Source organism: Saccopteryx bilineata, chromosome 5 (genome assembly GCF_036850765.1).
Source record: "Saccopteryx bilineata isolate mSacBil1 chromosome 5, mSacBil1_pri_phased_curated, whole genome shotgun sequence".
Classification (NCBI taxonomy): Eukaryota; Metazoa; Chordata; class Mammalia; order Chiroptera; family Emballonuridae; genus Saccopteryx; species Saccopteryx bilineata.
Window position 1 is genome coordinate 155710687 of NC_089494.1, and position 24976 is coordinate 155735662.

Consider the following 24976-nt stretch of genomic DNA (forward strand, 5'->3'; position numbering starts at 1 on the left):
TATTATATGATTTCACTTACTTCTATGTGTAATGTATGGATAATTAGCAATACAAATAAACGAACAAAAAACAGAAACAAACTCATGGATACAAAGATCAAACTGATGGCTGCCAGAGGGGAGAAGGTGCAGGGGTGGGTGGAAAGGGGAAGAGAATTAAGAAGTACAAACTTCCAGTTATAAAATAAGTCACAGGGATTAAATGTACAGCATAGAGAAGAAAGTCAATATTGTAATAACTTTGTATGGTAACACATGGTTACTAGACTTATTGTGGGGATGACTCTGTAAGGTACATATAAATGCTGAATCACTGTGTCGTACATCTGAAACTAACATAATATTTTATGTCAACTCTAAGTAAAAATAAATTTTAAAAAAGCAACATGAGAGCTAATATAAGTTAGATAAGTCTTTATTTGATTTCTGACCTACATCACTAGCTTACTAGATCTTTGAAAGCACTGGATACGTGAAGTACTGGGTCTTATTAATGTTGGTATCATTCACATACCCCAGCACAGTTTCTTACAAATAACAGTTGTTCAACAGGAGGAACAGAAAGGGAATCATATTCAATCACATTTTTATCGATTGTCTCCGGTCAGACATATTTACACATCTTACCAAGTTACTGTTCAGGCCGATCCACACAGGTTCATTAGATGTTTGTATCTGCATCACAGCAAATGCATTATCATAGGGATCTAGAATGCTAGCTACTGAAGAATCGTGAAGCGTGCAGTAATTCTTTGCATCATACCATGATAACTTTAACTTCATGAGAGAATAGCTACTGTTACCATGTCTAATAAAGCCATCTGTTGGGACTGTTGCTGGAGAATGGGGCACCTTAGGGTCTGGAATACAAAAATTATTTTCATTAGCATTATCAATAAACATTACTTTAGTGCCATCAGCACACAACTACTATATTTCATACATCATAAAAATAATCAGAATAGCACAAATGCAAACTCTCAAGTGTTAAAAATACCTTTCTGAGCCATTTCGTACCTGAAAATAAAGTTCTACTTTTAATCAATATGCCTGATTGAATGAAATAATTTCCAAACTGTATTTAGAATACTAAGGTTATTATATAATATGATCAAATCTTTAAGCTTAAAAAAAAAAAAAGCTTGCAAGTTCAATGGGATCTAGTGTCCAGATAAAAGAAATGACATAGCTTAATCCCATAAATTAAAGAACATCTATCATTCTATCATTCCTAATCTTTATCTTTCCATCTCAGTCAAATTTCAAGGTCAAGAACAGTCTTCCTCTCCCTTCCCCCATCTGGTCTAAATTCTGGACAAAGCCATACACGAGTCCCTGGTTCATTTACCCTTGATCTCAGGATCAAGCTGTCCTCTTACACATGATTTCCTATGCCCTTCACTAGGCAGCCCATATCTTATCCAAAATGACTCAGGGGTTGAAGCCCTGTAAGCCAGAGTCTTTCTGGCTTTCTGATCTTCCTTCTTTAATCTCCCAAGTTGAATAGTTGCAGCTTAGATTGTATGTCCTGCAAAGCCTATAATATTTACAGTTTGCCTCTTTACAGAAAAAGATTACCAACCCCTGGTCTACAGTTCTAGATATCCTTGCCTACCAATTTTGTCTTGACCAGTTGTCTGCTTATACTACTATATACCAGCCCAATCCACCATCTGCCTTTAGCTCTCACTACACAAATACCAGACACCCTTCTGACTTTACTGGGAAGACAAAACAAGTCTAATTCATCAAGTGGAGGCAGCCCTGGCTTTCTTCTGCTATTGCTGCCACCTGGTGTTGGTAGAGTACCAAGAGGCTCAGGCCAGGGTCCTTAAAATGTTACATTTTCCAGTTTGGGTTTGTCTTAAACATCTTTGGAAAGTTTCTGGCCCTCTAAAAGTGGCAAATGAGGCTTGAGGATAAAGCTAAAAAACAACAGGCAACTTAGCTCATCTATCTAATTTGCTTTTTTATGAAAACATTCATAGAAAAACTAATAGAGAAAAACTAAAATAATGAGAGGTTAGACTGTGGGTAATAATTTCTCTTCTATATATGCTTTTGTATTTCCTAAATTTTCAACAAAGACTGTATTATTTTAAATCGTTTTTGCATTTACATATACAGTAAGTCCTCAAGTTACAAACAGCCGACTTCCACACAACTTGTACTTATCAACAGAGCGTCATAATGGTTATTGGTAATTAACTGTAATTGGACATCAGTGAAAATGATATCATAGTTATTAGACTCCCACAACAAAGAACTAACCAGTGAAGACCTTATGGAACTAGACAGCAGATGGTAGCTGGTAGCATTTAGAAAAGAAAAAAAGGACCTAGAAACTCCAGAACTGAAAAAGTTTTCTACAGAAGAGTTAGCTGATGCTTTCGTCTAATTCAAGCAGGCATGGCAAAGTTAGAGCAGTAAGATACAAGAGGTTCACCAAAATTTACCGTACAGTTACTGAAGGCCTAACATGCTACAGGATCATTCATCGTGGGAAAAAGAAAAGCTCTGCACAAACCTCCCTTGATGCTACTTCAAGAAACTGACTCCAGCTGCAGAATCAAACCCTGACTGTCTAACACCAGTCCCCTCCTCTGCAACAAGTCCTTCATCTTCTGCATCATCCAAGATTGTTTAAGGTTGCACTTGAAAATGTTTAAGTATTTATAAGCACAGAAATGTAGAAATGAATACTATGTTAAGACAAACATCTGCCTAAGTTGCATTTAATAGGTAAACGTACCTCTTTCAACTTACACACAAATTCAACTGAAGAACAAACCTATAGAAACTACCTTGTTCATAACCCAGGATGGCCTGTATTTTATATATATTTTTATTCATATATTTGTATATATAGGAAGAGATTTTGAAAAATATGACAAATGAAGGCACTAGAAATCACCCTTAATCCACCTTTCCACATATAACCACTATTCTAATTTTGAGCATTTCATTGTCTTTTTTTTTCTTAAAGGGAAATCATAGTGTTATTTGCATAATTGACTGTTTACAAAATTTTATAGTCTGCCTTTTTTATTTTAATATATATCTTTTTTAAATTTTTTCACAGAGACAGAGAGAGAGTCAGAGAGAGGAACAGATAGGAACAGAAAGACAGGAAGGGAGAGAGATGAGAAGTATCAACTCTTTGTTAGGGCACCTTAGTTGTTCACATATGCTTACTCATATGTGCCTTGACCAGGGAGCTACAGCAGAATGAGTGACCCCTTCCTCAAGCCAGCAATCTTGGGCTCAAGCCAGCGACCTTGGGCTTCAAGCCAGCAACCTTTGGGCTCAAGCTAGTGACCATGGGGTCATGTCTATGATCCCATGCTCAAGCCAGCAACTCTGCACTTAAACTGGTGAGCCTGTGCTCAAGCCGGATAAGCCCACGCTCAAGCCGGCGACCTCAGGGTTTTGAACCTGGGTTCTCCAGTTCCCAGTCCGACACTCTATCCACTGCACCACTGTATGGTCAGGCTGCCTTTCTTATTTTAACACATTAATGCTTTTCTTTAGAACTAAAGTCATTAAAAACCTTCAAAACATTTTCACTGGTGGAAAACACTATATTACTTACATTTATAATAATAAAAAAGGTTTAAATATGTTTATGAATCATCATTCACTCTTAAAAGGAGCCTCCCACTTTGTCCAGAGAATAGAGGCACAGATGGCATTACTGGGCCTAAATTCTTATCCTGTGGGGTATAGTATAGAGCAGCAATCTTCAACTGGTGTGCTGCAAGAATTTTAAAAACATGAAATATCTGCCTATTTAGTCAGGGGCACTAATGTCTTTTCCCTTAGATTGTTAATTTAAAAAAAATAGCTAACATGACAATAGCCGTCCATTGTGAATTCATCAAAATTATACCTATTTTATTTGTCAGATTGGCAAAAAATATATTTTTTGGTGTGCTGTAGAATGTTAGTAGTTTAGGTGTACCATGAGATGAAAAATAGAAAGGTTGAAAAGGTTGAAAATTGCTACTCTAGAGAGAGAAGTGACATGGCCTGTACCAGCTTTGGGATTAATAGGTTAGAATGTCTGCAATACTTCTCAATCATCTGCAAGTATCTTAAGTGATTTTTCAGTCACCACTGCCATTAGTCATAAGCTGGCATTAGTTCCCGATTCCCCAGAAAGTAGAAAAATTGTTTCGCTCTGGAGGAAGTACTTCCTAAGTCAAACTCATCCTCTAAAAGCTGTACTCCGTATGACAGCAACCTACCCCACGGTTCAACCCTAGTCTCTAATTGATTTTCTTAAGTTCTAATATTTTTGTTGTGTAGCTAGACATTTTTATTCTAGCTGCACCAGAAACCCAAATGAGTACAACCATAGTTTTGACTCTCAATAAATATCCACATACTCTGTTCCGTTTTTATTTTATTTGTTTGTTTATTTATTTAGTCTTTGAAGTGAGAAGTGGGGAGGCAGAAAGACAGACTCCCACATGTTCCTGACCAGGATCCACCTGGCATGCCCACCAGGGGGTGATGCTTTGCCCATCTGGGGCGTTGCTCCATTGCATCTGGAGCCATTTTAGCACCTGAGGCAGAGGCCATGGAGCCTCCCTCAGCACCCGGGCCAACTTTGCTCCAATGGAGCCTTGGCTGTGGGAGGGGAAGAGAGAGATAAAGAGAGAAAGGAGAGGGAGAAGAGAGGAGAAGCAGATGGGCACTTCTCCTGTGTACCCTGACTGGAAATCGAACCCAGAACTTCTACAAGCCAGGCCAACACTCTACCACTGAGCCAACCAGCCAGGGCCTCTGTTTTATTTTCATTTAATGATATTCAAGCTTCCTAAGCTGAAGAAAGAAACACTAATCACATAGCTACATTTTTTTAAGACACAGAACACAGAACAAATAACGTGGTATATGTGATGTTTTATGTCAATGGTTCTCAAATTACGCAAGTTGAACTGAAATATTCTTACTCTTACATTTTTTTAAACTATAGATAGGTAAACACCCCACATTTTTAACAAAATTAGAAAAAAGTTGCAACTTCAAGTTTGCTCTGCACAAAACTTTCTGATAATGGATAAGAGGGCACACTTATGAATAAATTAAGGGAAAATGTCACCCATTTTGTTGTCTGTCATAGGCATACGTGAATTAAAAGTGAGAATCAAACTTGTTGATATATTAAAAAAACACTTTAAAAATAATGCTTTATTTTATTTTATTTTTTAGAGAATTATAAGGTTCACAAAGGAGACCATTTAAAAATATAAATGTTTACAAGCTCCAGCTCCTTAGAGGCCGGTGAGGTGTGGTAGAACTTACCGGGACGCACAGAGCATATATAGCCTCGCTTATTGTCACAGATGTCATCCATCCATTTTCCTGCCTCTTTTGACTTCCCTCCAATAAGAACAACACAGTCAGCCTGTATATTTAGGGTGTGGGGGAAAGATTAATCAACAATCATTTAAATCAATTCAGCAATAAGCCAATAACATCCCCATCCCTAACCTCCAAGTTTAGATTGTCCTCATTCATTTACAGTGTGTTCAACTCCTTCCACTTTCCATGCACTGTACCAAACTTCCATACGGATAAACTCATGTTATTTAACTGAAAACGAAATAGAGTTGGATACATTTTGAAGTGGGGTCTGAGCAATTTTGCTGTCAGAAATCCCATTAATTTCCTGATCCACAGATAATCCAGCTACCATTGTCTTCCCAGCCCCCGTCTCTAACCTCATTATCCCATGAGCTTCAACTATTAGGAACTCCCAATCCTACATTTTAAAGATTCTTCACTCATCTCTCTTTCTAGTTGTTTTTATTATCCATGGTCCTGACTCAAAGTCTCTGTTCTAGTCCCAAAAACCTATATACAATAAGTATGTTTCCACCACAAAATGCACATGAACAGTTCTCTTTCACTGTCTTTATCAAACTGTGTTTAATCTTTCCATTTTCAAGTCCTGAAATTGTAACAATACCTATAAGTGTTTTTATTCTATTTTTTTAAATATGAACTTTATATTTTTACACACACAAAAAAAGTATAAGAATAAAATCAAGCAACAACTAACAGCATTTTTTTCTTGATGGGTAAGATTACAAATTTTGTTTATTTCAATTGTTTCTGCTTTTTTTATGTTCTAAAAACAAAACACTTGTGCCATAACAATTCTTTTCTTTACATAAAATTCACCCCTCATCCCTAAAATGTTTCAAAGCAAAACCTATCTCACTCTCTTCTACTTTAACTTCTTTAGTAACTTTTCAGCCCTCATTGATGCAAAGAGAAGTCAAAAAATTTCTCTACAGGAAATCACTTAACCATCATCAAAATAGATGCACTCTGCTTATATCTACTAGATTAATTCTCATAAAGATGTCATTTTGATCAGATCATTTTCCTGCTCAAACCTTTTTTCACTATCTGACAAAGTCCAAATCCTTTTTTTTTAAGTCCAAATCCTTTTATAAGACATCTAAATTTCTCTAAATTCTGCTTTCTACCTTTTAAAGCTTAGTCATATTTCTTTTTGCATAAAACTCCTGTTATATCCAAAGCCATTTATTTCTGACCTTGTGCCTTTTTCTGAAAAACTTTATTCACTTTGCCCACATAACAGGGCCTTCTCTATCCTCTTGCCAAGTTTCCCTGACCATTATGTTTTGAACTTCTTGAAAAAAAGACCTCTAGTAAATCTTTTTCATAGTCCTTCCCTCCACTCAGTGAAGGTCCCTGTGGGTATGTGTTGACTGATTAGATCACTCCATTGCAAATTAAGTTTCTTTCCTCCTATCTACCACATGTTTTATAGCTGATGCTAATTATGCATTTCATTTCTTTACTGTCTTCTTTCTTCTGTAATACTTGTGGTCTAGACTAATGTGAGCTTCTTTAAGGTAAGAACAAAATCTTATGTTTTTCACAATGCTTAGTATGGTGTTTAACACTGATTAGTTTACTGTTCAATGATCTGCGATTGAGTGTAGTAAAATAAAGATGCAATCATCCATCTCTTAGGTGAATGTACTATAAAGCACTTAGTATTTGGCACACAATGAGCGTTCTACTAATGTTAGCTCAATAATGATGAAGATGATGATGACATACATCTTTAGAAGTAGTAGTAGTTCCCAGACCTACACCCCGAACACTACAACAGCTTCAAGAGTTTAGGGGCAAAGAATGTTGATAGCTCTGGGTTCCAGTGTGTCTTCTGACTACATATAGGCCCACAGTGGGGTTAGCTTTCTCTGTCCCTCACTGTTGCCACAACCCGCCCCCAAGCCGAAGAGTTCTCAACTGAATGTGTATCCCTTCCTTCAAGACTGGCTCTGTTTGACACAGTTAAAATCTACAAGAATGAATCAGACCAAGAAGTACTCTGGTTGATTTTTCACAGAAGATTAATTGCTAATATGATGACTTTAAGCAAACTGATATAAAGAGCTGACTGAAAAGTGATATTTACATCTTCATAAGAAAGACTGCTCCTTCTTCCACCAGGGTAACCTTTGCCCCAGTTAGTATAGTGAACTCCCGCCCCATCTGTCCAAAGGAATGTGTGCTCTGCATTGCGGTCATTCAGCCCGATCCAGGCATTAAAAGTGGAGTCCTTCATACGATAGGTAAGAAATGCTGAAAGAAAGTATCACAAGATAATTTTTAACTCTGGGGTAAATTACTGCAAATATGAAAAACATTCAAAATACATTGATTTTAAAATATAAAGCATGTAATTACTATCTTTATTATTATATTTAAAAGCACTTACCAAGTAAACACACACATTTTAACCTCGCATTGTGTTACTCTTGAGCTTTGGACTTTGAAAAGTTTTGTACAGTAAAAGTCTAGGTTTTATCTAGCGACTACAGACAGTTCTACAGGTGGTGCCCTGCCCAAGGGCACTGGGGCACTGGGACAAGAGAGCCTGAAGTCCATGCCATGCTGTGCTCTGAGCTATGGCTGCAGAGAATCCTAAAGAAGAGGTACAGTTCTCTAATTCATGCACAGTCATCCTAGGAGTTAGCAGGCACACTGACGCTATAAATAAAATAATCTGATTAGAGTAACTCGGAGGCAGAGAGGTCCCTTCATCCAGAAAAGTTTTAAAAATGGACACTAGCTATCAAAACAAGATGTTTTAGGCTGGAAAATTATCACAGCCTTGGTTTGCCAAACCAAAAGGAGCCGTTCATTTGGAACTCCCCCTGGACAGCCAACTCCTAGGGGTTAGTAGCTGTCCACTGAGTGTGCTTGGACCCAGGGGACACCCTGATGCTAAGTGCTCACATCATTAAGAAAAATGATCTAGAAAAATTCAGAGAATGTAGAACAAATATGGCCTCTTGCTTCCTTATCAATTTCATGGCAGAGAGGATGGTAGGAAATATCCAGAAAATATCCAGATGTACACGCGCCCATCCCCTCGGTCAGCCCATCCCCAAGGGGCCCACAGCAGCTGTCTTCTGCAGCACCTGTGGGAGCCCAGGCAGATAAGCACCAATTCTACAGAACAACAGTTTCTAAATATTTATGCTTAAACACGGCTCCTGAGTACAAATAGAAACCTGAATGACTAAAAGCACTTAGGTTACTAATAGGAAATGCAAAATACAGAGAAGCCTGCAGAGACACAAGTATGTTTACTCAAGAACACAGAGATGCACTGCTACGTGCTTCCTTCTTCCGCAGAGTAGAAGCCGCGACCACCCAGCCCAGAGACTCGCTTTTCTCTCAATCAACTAGGTTAAAAAAATTTGCTTTGTCTTCTCATATTTTTCGGAGAGAGAGAAGAGCATGAGTACATATTTATTTTAGTTTTATTTTCTAAAGAAGACCATAACTTCTACGCTATCCCCAACTCAAAATGAAATGTGGAAAAGCTCCACCTGCCAATATTTATTTCAGCACTGAGGGGTTTTTTTTTCTGCCAAAAACCACAATAAGAATTCAACAACGTGTGCCTGTTTTGCCAGGAATAATGTTATTTTATGTGAAAATTGTTTCCTTCTGCACATCTCTATTACCCAGGTTCTAATTTTGTTATGCCAGGAATCAGCCTTTTGTGGTTAAGAGAGGGATCAACTATTGTGTCTCTCTGAGGGGTAGCTAAGCCCAAAATGTAGTAGGCTAGTTATAGAAATGTGGATATTATATTTTTAAAAATATTTTTATTGTATGCTATGGTTTGACCCTCTTCTCTCAGTGTCTGGCAAATTGCTGAACTTGTCAAGGGCTCTGAGTGAAAGCTTGGTCGTTTCCTCATACAATAGCAGCATTGAGGGAGTGAAACAAACATTTGGGAGAGTGCCATATAGTGGTTTAGAGTCTTCCTTTTTTAAAAATATTTTTTGAGATATGCCATTTTTCCCAGTGATTTTAGACATTAAAGAATCTTGGAACCAAAAAGGAACTTGGAAATTATCTGGACCACATCTCTCACCTGCACCAATTTTGTATCAATTCATATGTACAACAAACATTTATTGAGCAACTTACACACTCCAGACTAGTCCATAGATGGGACTCTATAGCACCTCTTTGAATACCTTCCAGTTTAAGCATCTTCACAGCCCTTTAGAAAACTCAAGATGCAGCCCATCCAATCAATTCTAATTGCTAGAATGACCTCCTAATTTTAAGCCTAAATCCATTTACCTATAACTGCCATTCATTGGTTCTAGGTCTTCCTTCTGGAGCCACACAGGATGACCCTTGAAAGTCCACATCTTTTCTAGGCTGTGAAACCCGAAGGGACTTTCAAACATTCCTCAACTGTCACTTGCTATGGTTGCCAAACCCTTCATATCCGTTTATTCACTTTCATCTGAATCACTGACAGCTGGGCAACATCCTCCTTAAAGTGACAAGTCACAAACTTAACCTACTATCTATTTCAGATAAGGTGGCCTGGAAAAGTCTATGCAAAAATGGCCAAGCACCTATTACCTGAGAGCAACATAAAAATTTTTATAATCTGCTATATGGCTATAGCGAGTTCTCTTCTTCCGTGCGCTCTTCTTCGGACCTCTGTCTGGTTTGTCCTTACATTTTATCAAAACACCTTTCTCAATATGTTCAAAGTTTATATTTAAAAATCAGTTTACTTGTATTATAAATTATGTTGGTAACATGACTAGAAAAGAAGTAAATGGGAAATGAGCAAGTTCTTACTTCATTGCTAACCCTACTCTATTTTTTTTGCCTCAATGGGGAGCAATCTGGTTTGCTGGAAACAGAATGGAATGTCAACTGGGAGACCCAACTTATTCCCAGCCCTTCTGTTTACTCTGCAAGGTCCTCAACTCGAGGCCTCTCTGAACACCACACTCCCACTGGTGGTTCTGATAATGAAAAGGAATTTTATATGTGAAATGCCCAGTGGATGCCTACGACTGAGTAAAATAGTTCCCAGTATGTGCTTGATTTCTTTTCCCCCTTTCTACTTTTTTCCTCTGGAAAACAAACAAACAAAAACAACTTACTATTACAATATCCCACCATTTTCTGAGGAAAATTACATGTACAATGCCTGCATACCTTGCTCTTTTTCATTGCTTATGGATACCAGATTTCCATTAAGGTTTTTGCAAGCTTCTCGTGCATTGTGCCATGTTTTTCTTTCTTCTTCTACAAATCCAAAGATTTTGAGACACTGGGGTGAAAGAAAAAAAATCCACAATGATTAACTAATAATAATAGTGAAAAGACTATAGAAAGACATCAAAATCATTTATGAAGATTAGAGCTACATATGAATTTCCTCACAATCAAATATAAATATAAAAAATTAAGTCCGTTTTATTACAAACTTTCTTTACAAAGCTCCTTTCTCTTGAGACAAAGGGTACAACTATTTGGATAATATCTTCATATATACTTTTCATTTCCATAGAGAATTTGACATGGGAATCTCCACTTCTTCTTGCCTAAAATTTTCTAAAGTGATGAAGTGAGCCAAAATTAACTATAAGCTGAAAGATCTGCATTGTCATTCTGCATATAAGGATCAATATCTCCCTGATCAGGCAGAGGCGCAGTGAATAGAGCATGAACTGGGATGCAGAGAACCCACGTTTGAAACCCCGAGGTTGCCAGCTTGAGCGCAGGCTCACCAACTTGAGCGTGGGGTTGCTGGCTTGAGCATAGGATCATAGACATGATCCCATGGTCGCTGGCTTGAGCTCAAAGGCCACTGGCTTGCGACCAAGGTTGCTGGCTTGAGCAAGGGGTCACTCGCTGTGCCCCCAGTCAAGGCACATATGAGAAAGCAATCAATGAACAACTAAGGAGCTGCAGTAAAGAATTGATGCTTCTCATCTGTCTCCCTTCCTGTCTGTCTGTCCCTATCTGTTCCTCTCTCTCTGTATCTCTGTCACATACACACACACACACACACACACACACACACACACACACAGGATCAATGTCAAGGTTGCAGCTCATTTTCTTCTCACCTTGTTGTTGTAGAAACTCCAGCCTTCCTTACAGCCTCCTGGGGCTGGGGGCACGGTTGGGGTAGCTGTGGTGTTGATGCTGCTGTTGTGTCGCTGGCAGATGAAGGGATTTGGATAACCACAATTGATGTCATTCCAAAACCCTGGCAAAGAGAAAAATAGCTAAATCAGATTTGCATGTTTATGTTTTAAAACACTCGTTTTCAAAAAATGCATTTATATATTATAAGGGTTCTCAAAAATGGTTTAGACTACAATCAATTTTCAATTTACACAAGTGATTCAAAAAATAACCAATGCCATACTCTTTCACATAAACTAATAACAGTTCAACTTTATAGAGAGCTTCCTATAAGCCATGTAAGTACTTGGAATTGCAGTTATAGCAGATGATAGTAATCTTATAATAGAGTTTATATATATCAAGTTTTTTCTTAGTGTTTTAGATGTATTATCTTGTTTAATATTCTCAAGAGATGAGGTTTCATCATTATTCCCATTTTACAGATAAAGAAAGGAGAGAGAGATAGAAGAAACACACATTCTGGATATTTCTCTCCAATTAGAACACAAAACAGGCGGTGGTGCAGTGGATAGAGCATCGGACTGGGATGCAGAGGACCCAGGTTTGAGACCCCGAGGTCGCCAGCTTGAGCACGGGCTCATCTTGTTTGAGCAGAGCTCACCAGCTTGGACCCAAGGTCACTGGTTCTAGCAAGGGGTTTCTCGGTCTGCTGTAGCCCCACAGTCAAGGCACATATTAGAAAGCAATCAATGAACAACTAAGGTGTTGCAATGAAAAACTAATGATTGATGCTTCTCATCTCTCTCCATTCCTGTCTGTCTGTCCCTATCTCTCCCTCTCTCTGACTCTCTCTCTCCGTCTCTGTAAATTAAAAAAAAAGACCAAAAAAATGAGAAGTGAGAAGACTGTGTCATTTATTAAAGTAAATGTTAATCATCCTTCCTTCTTAAAATCTGATAATTACACTCCCAAAATTAGAATTCTCCTTTATTATCTCTTTTCTTGCCTGATTTAAGTCTACAACTTGCTACTGTTGACTAGGGAGGTAGCTAATGACACACATTGCACCAAATTGAAGATTTGTACATTGTTTACCTGAATTTGAATACATGACTGCACAGTTTTCATCGTCATTTGCAAAATTGGGTTCACCTGAGGCCCAGGCAACATATTGCACCTTCCTTCCATCCATCCAACTGGAAAGGAAAAGTAAGTCATTTAGCAATCATACAATCATTATAATAATTGACTACAGGCTAGTGGTGGGAAAAGGCAAGTCAATCAAGATGAAGGATCATAGGACCCTACGATAACAGAAGCGGTTCTGGAGAGCAGTTCTAGAGTGAAGGTTTTAGAGAGAGGTCCTAGAGAGATCAGCAGGGAAATCTCAAAGACGGTCGGTGCTGCTGGTGCTGCTGGTGCTGCTGGTGCATCGTGCTCCCTTGCAGCAACCCAATGCTTTGGCCAGTCTGTTCCCCTTTCCCTCCCTGGAGGAAGCTGCCTTTAGTCTAGAAGTGGGAGAAGAAATGGAGATGACAATTACTCTGGAAGTGGGCCAGAGCAAAAGGCCTCTCATAGTACTTCTCAGGCTTCATTTCCACAAAACACAGCCATCCTTAGAGAGGCTGAGAATATAAATTCTCTCGTGAAGCCCATTCTCAGAATTTCATGTTTACTTTGGTTTTTCTTAAGTGGTGTAGACCAGTATTTATTTTAATGAATTATAGTAATTCAGAAACATTGAGTTGGAAAAGGACCAAGAGATCATTGAAGAGATTTCTCATTTTAGAAATGATTACAACAGGTGCTTGTCCAAAGGTGCATCAAATGTTTCTGATCTTTAAAAATACTGAGGGTGAGTTTAGGTCTCATTGCACAAAAAAATGGCAATCTATAAAAGTTACAGGAAATATATGTGGCTAAAACATCTATGCAAGGAAGACATATCTGCTCTCCAAACTTAGAAGAACTTGTATATTAATTTCCTCCTTCCCGAGGCTTTTGCTGGCCCCTGCATCCAACGGAAGACAGTACAGTATTCCTTTGAAGGGAAAGCAGCTTGTGCAGTTAAAGGTCTTTCAAAGTTGTGATGGGAAAGCAGTGAGTGGAGCAACATGAAAGGGCCCTTTGGGTCTGTGCACAAGGAGTCCAAGTGGGAACCACAATTTTAAGAATAAATTCAGTATTCATATATATGAATACATCTTCTTAGTAGAGATGATTTACTACTTTACAACAGGTGATGACATTCAAAAGAAAGGTGAAGTTTTGTAAGATTAAACCAGAATCTGAGTTGAAAAGTAGAATGCTGAAAATATGTAAGAGAATTATTTTTAATTCTTTGTTTTTTTAATAATGCTTTTTATTTTATTTTTTAAAATATTTTTTTTTATTTTAGAGAAAGAAGAAGGGGGGGAGAGAGAGAGAGAGAGAGAGAAACATCAATTTGTTGTTCCACTTATTTATACATTCATTGGTTGATTGTTGTATGTGTCCTCACCAGGGATCAAACCCACAACCTTGGCAGGTGGTGACAATGCTCTCACCCAGTATTTTTCAAATCCTGGTCCATGGACCGGTCGGCCAGAAGTTTTGTGCCAATCCATGAAAGAGTTGACCACTATGATGTTGTATGAAGATTACAGACCCAATGATCTCAGTCAAATTTGCTTATGCTCAGGGTGATTTCTGCCTTAACAGTCCCCAAAATAATTCTCCTATTTCCACTGGTCTCCAAGAGGAAAAAGGCTGAAAACCACTGCTCTAACAAATTGAGCTACTGACGTAGGGCTAAAGAAAGTTTTCAGATTGAGAAGCCTGGAGTTTTGTTTTGTTTTGTTTTTAAGAGAGAGAGAGTGAGAGACAGAAAGCGAGAGAGAGATGAGAAGCATCAACTCATAGTTGTGGCACCTTAGTTGTTCATTGACTGCTTTCTCATGTGTGCCTTGACTTGGGGCTACAGCTGAGCCAGTGACCCCTTGCTCAAGCCAGCGACCTTGGGCTCCAGACAGTGACCATGAGGTCATGACTATGATCCCATGTTCAAGCCAGTGACTGACACTCAAGCCAGATGAGCCTGTGCTCAAGCCAGTGACCTCAAGGTTTTGAACCTGGGTCCTTAGCATCCCAGGCCCACGCACTATCTGCTGCACCAACACATGGTCAGACAAGAAGCCTGAGGTATTTTTTAAAACACATTCAGCAAAATAAAATCCTCAAAATAACATAGGTGTTATCAAATAACTATCTTTAGTAAAGTTGTTTTATTTTGATTTACTTACACAAACTTTTTATCCAAGCTGATCAATAAACCAATAAAATATGCTGGTTGTGCATCATTCTTGTTTACCTAAAACATGAAAGTTTACATATAGTTCAATCTATACTTACGTAAGGAAATTCTTAAGTAAAACCTATACATTAGTGAGGCAGCCTCTTTGGGACTTTTTCTAAGATAGACTTCTTATAGAAATTTTGTGGTAAATTCATTATATTTTTCATAAAATTAAAAAGAAAAATATGCACATTATATAATAACCTGAATTTATAAAGCAAATATCTAAAGTTACTTTATAATAACAAATACCTATAGTAATTAGGTGGTTGAAGACCATTTTCAAAACAAAGTTGCCATTTGGGATTAGGCATCTAAGGAGACTTCTTCATTCACATATATATTTGTACAATATTAGGAAATATCCTGAGAATTTTAAACCAAGGTATAACTATAAAGATGAAAGTAAGTCAGACTATACCTTACTACTACCTTTGCAATCAAATTAATTTTATTTCTTCATTATCATTCAACATTTTTTCTGCTCCCTCTCTTTCTTTTTTTCCAGCAAGAAACAAAACAAAAAAGAAACAAAAAACAAGGATGCCATGAAGTTTCAAGCACTCTTGAAACAAATTACACCTTTACGGTTAGCTGACAATTTTGGTACAACCAAGGAAGATTATATGAATTATCAAGCTGTACTATCTATTAACCAACAATTTGGTCCCACTAAACTAGATTTTTATATGAACAATCAACCTGCACTATACACAAAGGATTGCTATAAACAACTAGTTAGGAATTACAATCTTTGAAATCAAATTAGTGAACTCAAAGCCATGAAGTATGGATCCTCACAGAGTCCAGACTATAAACTGTGTCTAGTTCTGTGAGTCCACACTGAATATTCAAGCAATTAGGTCATTCCCTTCTATGACGGCCAACACCTCCCCACACCACCTCCCCTGTGGCATTTACAACTTTACCCCTGACCTTAGAAGGTGCAAATTCAGCACATAATTTGAAATTGCACCACAGGATACCAATTATAGACATTATCTTTGCTTATAACATGTCACTGGTCCATTCTTAAATTAATCATTTTCTTACATATTTCCATAGGAACTTCCTTTCACTTTCCTTTTCAATCGTAACAAGATCCCCATAATGGTCCTTGCAATATTTTCGTGCGTTGTCCATGGTTTCCTTCTCTTTGCTAATATAATACTGGTAGTCTTTGAAAATAACCCACCCATCATCAGTGACTGGTGGATCTGAAAAATTCATGGAAAAAAAGGTGATGAATTTTACTTTGGTAATTTCAAGAATCTGGTATGTATGGTATAAAAAAATGAAAAGGGCAGAGGAACTATATCTGAGGTATCAACAACTCTGAGAGCCCAGAATAAGCAGGATGTTTACTTATACAGACTGAATTTCTTAAGGCCAAACTGCCACTTCCCACCAACTCTGTAAAAACTCACTCCTATCTCTTCGCAACTGAGTTCCACGTACCTCTACTGGATAAAAGAACTCCCAGCATTACTTTCATCAGTAGGCTCGCATAGCTGGAAGAATTTACATCCATGCACCCACGATGTTCAAGGTTTAAGGAGTGGAGGCTGTGACAAAGCAGCCTTCAGCTAATTACAGCAAAGAATTTGTAATAAATGGGCTAGGGTGCTTCAGCATATAATGGGAGAATCAAAGAATTCACATACTAGGAGGGTTCCTAAGGCTCTGTCAAAGGATTCTGTGAGCCTGAGCTGTAATAGGCTGAATAGTAGCCACCAAAGATATCTAGATCCTAATCTCTGGAATCTGTGAACATTTTTTTATACAGGAAAAGCCACTTGGTAGGTGTGGTTGAGTTGAGGCTCTTGAGATGGAGAGATTACCCTAGACTATGTGGGTGGGCCCTAAGTGCAATCACAAGCACCTTGTCAGAGGGAGGCCGAGATTTGACTACAGAAGAAGGAAGCAACATGACAAATGAAGCAAGATGCCACATTTTGGTTCTGAAGATGGAGAAAGGGGCCATGAAACGACTAAAGCGGGAATGCAGTTCTAGAAGATGGTAAAGGTAAGAAAATTGATTGTCCCTTTGAGCTTCTGGAGGGAGCAGGTCTCGCTGACACCTTGATTTCAGTTCAGTGAAACTGAGTTCATGTATCTGACCTCCAGAACTGTAGGAGAATAAATGGCTGTTACTTTAAGCCACCAAGTTTGTGGAAATTTGTTACTGTAGCCATAGGAAACTAATACATTTGCTGTCGGATTGGATTTATTAACCCTTGAGAAATTGTACAAACAACTGTCTGTGCTCATGAGCATCTGTCTGGGGACAGATCCAACCTCTCATGAGATTCTCAAAGATACTAAGAACTTCTGCTCTCTATTTTCTTAGGGCAGTATTTTATTTTATTTTATTGTTTTCACTGTAAGAGGAAAGAGGGGGGAAATGCTATCAATACAGAGATCAGAAAATATGGGTTTATATTGAGTTGTACACTTGAAACCCATGTGGCTTGGCAAACCATGTCATGATAGTAAAAAAAACCAAAAACACCTACTGTCTTCAGCAGCTGGTGTGGGCTCGGGGTTTGGTGTTTGTCCTGGAAGACAAAAAAGAAATTCATACAAAATTTGCTGCACTTCTACTGTTACACAGTCTCCTAGTTTCACTATTTTCATTGGTCAATATAGCTAAAATCTTGGTTGTTCTCTCTTTCCCCCCTCCCTCCCTTCCACTCTCCAATTCTCCTATCATACCGTGGAGGAGAAGAATGAAGAAAAACAGAAGTAGTAAGAGATAAACAAAGTAGGTATAGTAATAGCCATCAGAAATCGAGAGAGTTTTCAGGCACAAAGTGTCATAAAGGAGAGAAAAGAACACGAGTTTCAGAATCAGAAAGCTTAGGTTCCAATCCCAGACCTGAATTTAAAATGTTTACCCTTAATTTTTTCAACTGTAAACAGGAGTTTGTAGTACGAGTAAATAGGTGTGGTAAAATATGTGAGTTATTGGTATTTAGAAGATGTTCAGTAGATGTCAGTTTAAATCACACATCTTATATATAATTAGCTGTGAAATTACTTAAAATTTTATTTAAAATAATTAAATATAAACTATTTATAAAGTATACTTTCTTCAAAGAATCTATTTTAAATGTACTTTTTACTAAAAGTTAAATAAAATAACTACTTCTTTTCAAGTAGTTACTGATATCTCTGGACGAGGTTGGAATCTGATAAAATGATTCGGGTTACCTACCTTTTGGTGTAATATATTCAACATCCAAAAGAACAGAGGCACTAATGATACATAAGGAAACTTAAGACATAATATATATTATCTTTAGCTAGAACTTTACAGAAAAGCTGGCCACTACTTACTCCTCCATTCTGAAAACTTTGAAAGCACTAATCTAAGCAGAAGGAGTCCAGAAAGTAAGCAGACAGCAATAGAGTCTCTTGCAGTCAAGTTGAGACAGTGATCAAGGTTTCTTGACAGCAGAGGGCAATGTGGTTCCATTTATCTGTTTACAAAGACAAGTTGATGTATATTTTGGTTCAAGGGAGGGTCTCTTTTTTTTTTTTCAAATGTGAGAGACTGGATCCCTGACCTCCATGTCTGACTCGGATATGTAGACCTTCCTGAGTCAAGATCGTGATAGCACACACTCCTGCTTTCTGACCGTTAGTAACATGGTGAGTCCTCCATATGCTGTTTGTTCTTTGTGTTGAACATTTCCTGGAGAGATCAATACTTAGAATATTCAGCTTAGGAAATTTTTCACCTATTAGATGACTGATGGAGGTCAAAGGATGACAACTCCAAAAATGAAATGGCACAGTCATTGCTCTGCTCATGGAATAGAACGTCCGCTTCTACCATTATGCAAACTGAACCAGAAATCACAGCTCATGGGAACTGTTGTGGAGGACGTGACTTGGGTCTAGGATCCCCGGGTAACCTTTTGATCTTCTGTTCCTCTGGAATATTTATCTGTGTTCAGAGACTTCACTCTCATCCTGTGAAATAATGGCTCCTGCAGTTTATTTAGTTTTTATTTTGTTTGTTTGGTCCTGATAATAAGGAAGATACTGGGATGTCAAGAGGTTAGTTCTTTGAGCTCAGATAAAGAAAAGAACAGGTTATCATACCTTTACGTATCTGGCAAATCCAATTCTTAAGTTGTTCACAGTTAATATCATTCCAGGACATACTAGGGTCACCTTTCAACTCTCCACAGAATTCAGTGTTTCCATAATTATTAGGTTCTCCAAATGCCCAGTTTTCATAAGAAACCTATGTTAGAAACATCACATAGCAACCATTTACATCAGGCCAATGCCAATCATTCACTCAAACAGGAAAGGAAAACTAGATTTACATTTTTAAATCCATTTCCTTTTTTTTCCCACTGTACCTTCGCTTTGAAAGCAAGATTTATAAACACCAGTGGGAAAGAGCTTCCATCAAATGAGAACTTGAAGTTGAGTAGACTATGCTATTATTATAAAATTTTCTTTAATCTCATTAAGTAGAATGGCTGTAGGATCCCCAAAAGTAGGATTTGTATATAGGAAAAACTTGGCAAAGAGCTCCACTTATCAGTACTGGGAGTTCCTACATTTATAAGCCATTCTTGCCTGACCAGGTGGTGGCGCAGTGGATAGAGTGTCAGACTGGGATGCCAAGGACCCAGGTTTGAGACCCCGAGGTCACCAGCTTGAGCGCGGGCACATCTGGTTTGAGCAAAAGCTCACCGGCTTGGACCCAAGGTCGCTGGCTCAAGCAAGGGGTTACTCGGTCTGCTGAAGGCCCATGGTCAAGGCACATATGAGAAAGCAATCAATGAACAACTAAGGTGTCGCAATGCGCAATTAAAAACTAAGGATTGATGCTTCTCATCTCTCTGTCCCTGTATGTCCCCTGTATATCCCTCTCTCTGATTCTCTCTGTTTCTGTAAAAAAAAAAAAAAAGCCATTCTTAAGGAACATTTCAGTGTAAAGTTGGAAACTTTCTCTTTATTAGATGAGTTGCATGAAGATGAAGATATGCATTAGTTCTTTTTATGAAAGAAATAAACTTTTGACATGTTGCTAATAAAGCTATCAAATTTACCAAAATTGACAGTAGAAATAAATGGGCCGCTATGTTTAAGTCCCCTCTGGGGTTTTCAATGTAGACTCATAGTCCATAGAGTTTTGGACTAAGCATTATGATGCACTTTCCAAAGATATAAAACTGAAATATCAATGGAGCCATCGAATGTACCATCTTACTTAAATTCCTTGAAAAGTTGCTGGTGGGTTGCAAGAGGAGGCAGAACTGAAATCACACAAGATCACTTTCTGCAATGACTAGCACCCAAAATGTCAACAAGTACCAAGCCTCTCACTCAGGAATTCCTGAGAATGGAGAAGTCTGACAAACCCCAATGGTTATTAATGGAATATCAGAAGTTGTTTCTAGATCTTCTGACCCATAAGAGGCTATAGCACAATTTTTTTTAGAACTATTTTTTTAACTTAATTTATTGTGTTTACATAGATTCTAGCGTTGCCCCAAATGCATCCCCCCTCCCCCATATTCCCCTTAACATCTTCCTTGCCCCCTTCTCAACATCACCCTCCCCCCTTCCCTTCAGGTTTATCCCGTCCTATCATCCCCTTTCCCTCTGTCCACTTTTCCTCTGGTCCCTTTGATCCCTCCTCTGTCTCAATTCCATTCCTCAGTTCACATTGTTTCTTGGATTCCTCAAATGAGTGAGGTCATATGATATTTTTCTTTCTCTGCCTGGTTTATTTCACTTAACATAGTAGTTTCTGGGTCCATCCATATTGTTGCAAAAGGTAATATTTCCTTCTTTTTCACTGTAGAACATTCGATTTTTAAGAAGTTTACTTGTGTGCCAATTTTGCGTGATAAATAAAGATATTATTTTGTGTAAGCCAGTAGAATGAGTTTTTTCATCTGGTCAACATGGTATGTTTTTGGTGAATAGAACTATACTGGGGCAGGGTCAGAATAATGACTCTAAAGTAGCATTTATTTTTCATAGAAAAATGTCTCTAGCTATCATAATAACCAGTCTTACAAAAAAATGTGGATTAAGTCAAAAGATGACATTAAAATAAATACTACACAATAAAGTAAGAAAATGATCTATTAAATTGAATCACTCACAGGAGAACCATCACTCCAAGTAAACCCTTCTGAAGGACTTCCATAGGTCAACCCCAACCAAAACAGTTCGTGGTAGTTTCCAGTAGATCTGCAACACACAAGACACAAAGAAAGCTTATGCATGAAACAAGTTTGGTTGGCTATGAGGACTAATCAAACTTGAAAGTTACCTTCAAAATAAAAACTAGAGTCATTCATTGCAGGATTTATACTTGTAAGATTAAGGCATTTAGAAGTGAAACTAGATTAAAAAGGCCCATGGATTTGGAATAGGATATATGAACTCAAAGCAGCACCACGAGGCAACAATTCTGGAAACATAAAAATTCCCTCTACATCATTAAGACCAAACCAGCAAAAGAAAGGAGCATTATGTAGAGAATCTACTTACGTTATTAATCGCCATATTGTTTGCTGTTCCTCTTTATTATTGATACTGGCTAGATCTCCACCCAGTGCTTTACAGAAATCTCGAGATTCAAACCATGTTTTTTTCTCATGTATTCCTTTTGTAAACAGCTAAAGATGATATGGTTACAGAAGTTATTTTATACTGCATATCTTATCAATTCAAGAGAAATAATTATTTACTTTTAATGCAATTTCCTTTATAGAAAACCAAGACATTGCAATGGCTAGAAACAATGTAATTCTTTTGGTTAATAATCAATTTATGTGTGAATAGCTGGGTAACAAAATTTGGGGAATGATTTTTCTGAAAAAAAAAACTTAAAAAATAAAATTATTTGATAGCACCAGAGAAATCAAATTAAAATCTTAGAAGCTATAGGTATAGGGGTTAAGCATATAGCTCATTGCAGAAGACAGGATTAATTTGGTTATATATGAAAAGTAACAATGAAATGAAAAAGAATTGAAAAAACCTTTTGGTACAGAAAAAAGTAAAGATGAATAAAGAAAATTTTAACACCCTGGCAGGAAAGCTTAGTTGATTAGAGCATCATCATGCAGCACAGAAGTTGCCTGTTGGATTCCTGGTCAGGGCACATAACAGGAACAGATGGACGTTCCTGTCTTTCTCTTTCTCTCTTCCTTCCTCTCTTGCTAAGGTCAATAAATAAATATTTTTTTAAGAAAATAAAAAAAAATTAAAAGAAATAACCTCCTAACATTGTGCCACAGGTTGCTGTTAGGCTTAAACAATGAAACCTGGCAGTCTTTCAACACTTCATTGGTCATGTCCTTCAAAACTGTCTTGTCTTTTTCCCTTAAAGATACATATTTGCACTACTACTGCAGCACATGCAATGACATTCACCTGTCAGAACATCTAAAAAGATGGGTCATAAGCTAAACTCGATTCAAAAGATGGATAACTTAGGGAATACATCATATTATCAAGAGGATTGCAGTAAAATTGAATCTACAGTGATAGTCTGGCAAACACCTATCAGACTGCACACAATATAGGAGTTCATCATCTCCACCAACTTTTATAGTTTTCATTTGTTATTTTTCATGAGTCATGGCCCATCGTCCAAGGCTTGTGAGAAAAGGAATTTGCTTCCAACAGACTATGGCTGCCCAGCTGTCGTCATGCAAGCCTAGATAACCTTTACCTTGACCCTAACTTGAGCTGTCTGGGCAAAGGTGTCTTGAGCAAGTTTCCACTTAAGTAACCCCAAGACTCCTTTGACTGCTTCAGCTTCCTAGACTGTGATGTAAGGTTTTACTTTATTAAATCAACTTACTATCAGCTGAACTGTATTAATAATTTCCATATTTTAATTTATACAAAGATGGTCAATATATTTCCAAACAAACGCTATCCCACACACCTCTAAAACCACAGACTCTTTAGTGAAGCACAGCTGTGGATTTTTTGCACACACACCTGGATAACATCTCCTGGAATTTTGGTTCACTTCCCAGCTCTGGAGAATTCTGCTGCTTCTCTCAAAATCCTGCAACAAATCTCCATAGCTTACCACCCCTTGGGTGAATGGCTGTGTATAAAATAAACCTGGTCTTTGTTCGGTAACTGTAAAGTTTCCCGGCAGCAATAAGAAATACCTCATCTTTTTTGTGTTTGTCCTCAATTAATCAATTTACAAAATCCTCTCCTGATTTAGCACAATACATTCCCTTCTCTAAAAATATGCTTTTAGCCTAGATTTGCTAACCTGTATTGAATAGTTCATCAGTTTCTATTGTTACTAATGGGAGTTTCCCAGCCAACTAGCCATACCCCTCAAGTTAGAAAATATTAAGCAACATCATTCTGACACATGCTGATAATTCAAGTTCTTCATCAATGCTGCTTGTCTTACAAAGCATGCCATGGCCATATGCCACTCACAGGATTGAATAACAGAGGTCCCGAGGACAAAACTTTAGAGAATAGTATCGATAAACAGTAGATAAGTACATTTCTGCATTTGGCTAAATCTAACCTCTTATAGAAAGGATAAAACTTATCAGAGAGAAAAAGAGACCTGAATAAATACACTGGGTCTTTTGTTTGCTTATTTTGGGGAGGTGAACTTGATTTCATAAGGAGAAAATGGATAATCCAACTCAAGATTGTATAAAATAATAGAATAAAATGAAATTTTTTCTGTTATTTACAGGGCACCGAACACCCCTGTGCTCCTACCCAGCAATGCCTCCATCTTCTGGAGGCATAATAACCAGGGGCTAAAGCAGAACAATGGAGCATTATCTACAAGATACCCACGTGCCATTATTATAGGGTCACTTATCAATTTGGTTAACTAAAAGCTTGGTCTCTAAGAACGGGCAGAAATGAGACACAATGGGAAAGAAAGAAGGGGAGCAAAATCCTTTCATTACAATGAAATGGATACGAGCTCAGACTAGGACCAGAAATGATGGGAGACAGGAAGGAGGCGGAGAAAGGGGTATGAAGGCAAAGCGTGAGAAGAAAAGCTGCTGGGACCTGTGTTTGTGCTGTCAGTTATTTTTGTTGGTCTAAATGCAACTGGTCATTAGCACTGATCCAATGAGAGCTCTTTAAAAATAAATCATGCCAGGTCCCCCTTCCAGATCAATAAAATCAGAATTTCTACAGGTGAAGCCTCAGCATGGTGGTTTTTGGTTTTGTTTCCATTTCTTTGCTCATTCTTTAGGCTGAAGCATATTCAAAATTCTTACTTAGCTCTGCAATTGTGACTCACCTTGAAACACAAACTTGTTTTACCGGAGGTGCTCCAACCCTCTGGACATTTGGGTTCAGGTGTTGTTGTGGGCTCTGGTGGGCGAGTTACTCCTTCCGCCCAGTGTTTGCACACAAATTTTGCCTTTTCTTCACATTTCAAAACATCCCACAAGCCCCCTGTAAACCCAGTTCTCATGGCAACGCACCCTGATTTTCTCCCTGCATTAAACACATAAAGTTCACTTAGCAGGTGCTGCTGAAAGCCGGCCGTGTTCACAGAAAACAGTTCAAACCTGTGTGTCAGATTGTGTGGGCAAACCTAACATGATGAGGAAATGAAGAGGAAAGATGCTGTGGCTTTAGGCAATTGCTTTATGCTCTTCTGAATAGTTATTTACCTTATATTTGTGTGTCCTATGCCCCCAACTGAATTATGATCTCAAAGGTCAAGGTTTTGATACCATTTTATATTTCCAACATCTGGCAGGGGTGCCCACCTTTATAGACATTTAACAATACAACCATTTCAGCATTATAGAATTTACTATAATGACAAAAATAGTAGTTTAACACATTTCTTTTTTTAAAAAAAGATTCTTTAAGATTCCTGTTTTCCTAGGGTTCATGTAGGTTTCCAGAAGTTCATTACAGACTTTAAAATGAAATACGTTGGAGCTAGAGACTTTAGTTTAGTCAATCACTCTGAACTTGTTGCCTCATCTTAAAATGCAAATATCACTACCTACCGTACAGATTTGTAATGATTTTTTTATGGATAAAAAAGTATGCAAAATAAAATGAGGGCTATTTCAAGCTTAATAGCTCATAATTCTGTCGCACAGTTGTATTTCCAAATAGTAATTAATTAAGACAGAACTT

At 37.8% G+C, this 24976-nt stretch overlaps 1 protein-coding gene across 1 annotated transcript in view; it reads right to left on the reverse strand.

The window, feature by feature from the left end:
- MRC1 (mannose receptor C-type 1) overlaps positions 1–24976 on the reverse strand; it is a 91393-nt gene that overhangs the window by 14613 nt on the left and 51804 nt on the right. Inside the window, exons 12-24 of the mRNA XM_066279099.1 lie at positions 24117–24316; positions 21350–21477; positions 20959–21046; positions 18929–19073; positions 17335–17376; positions 15872–16035; positions 14766–14833; positions 12580–12680; positions 11460–11602; positions 10543–10657; positions 7469–7635; positions 5311–5413; positions 628–860 (exon numbers count right to left, since the gene is read on the reverse strand). Of these exons, the coding sequence (XP_066135196.1) occupies positions 628–860; positions 5311–5413; positions 7469–7635; positions 10543–10657; positions 11460–11602; positions 12580–12680; positions 14766–14833; positions 15872–16035; positions 17335–17376; positions 18929–19073; positions 20959–21046; positions 21350–21477; positions 24117–24316 (1697 nt within the window). The remainder of the gene's footprint in view (positions 1–627; positions 861–5310; positions 5414–7468; positions 7636–10542; positions 10658–11459; positions 11603–12579; positions 12681–14765; positions 14834–15871; positions 16036–17334; positions 17377–18928; positions 19074–20958; positions 21047–21349; positions 21478–24116; positions 24317–24976) is intronic.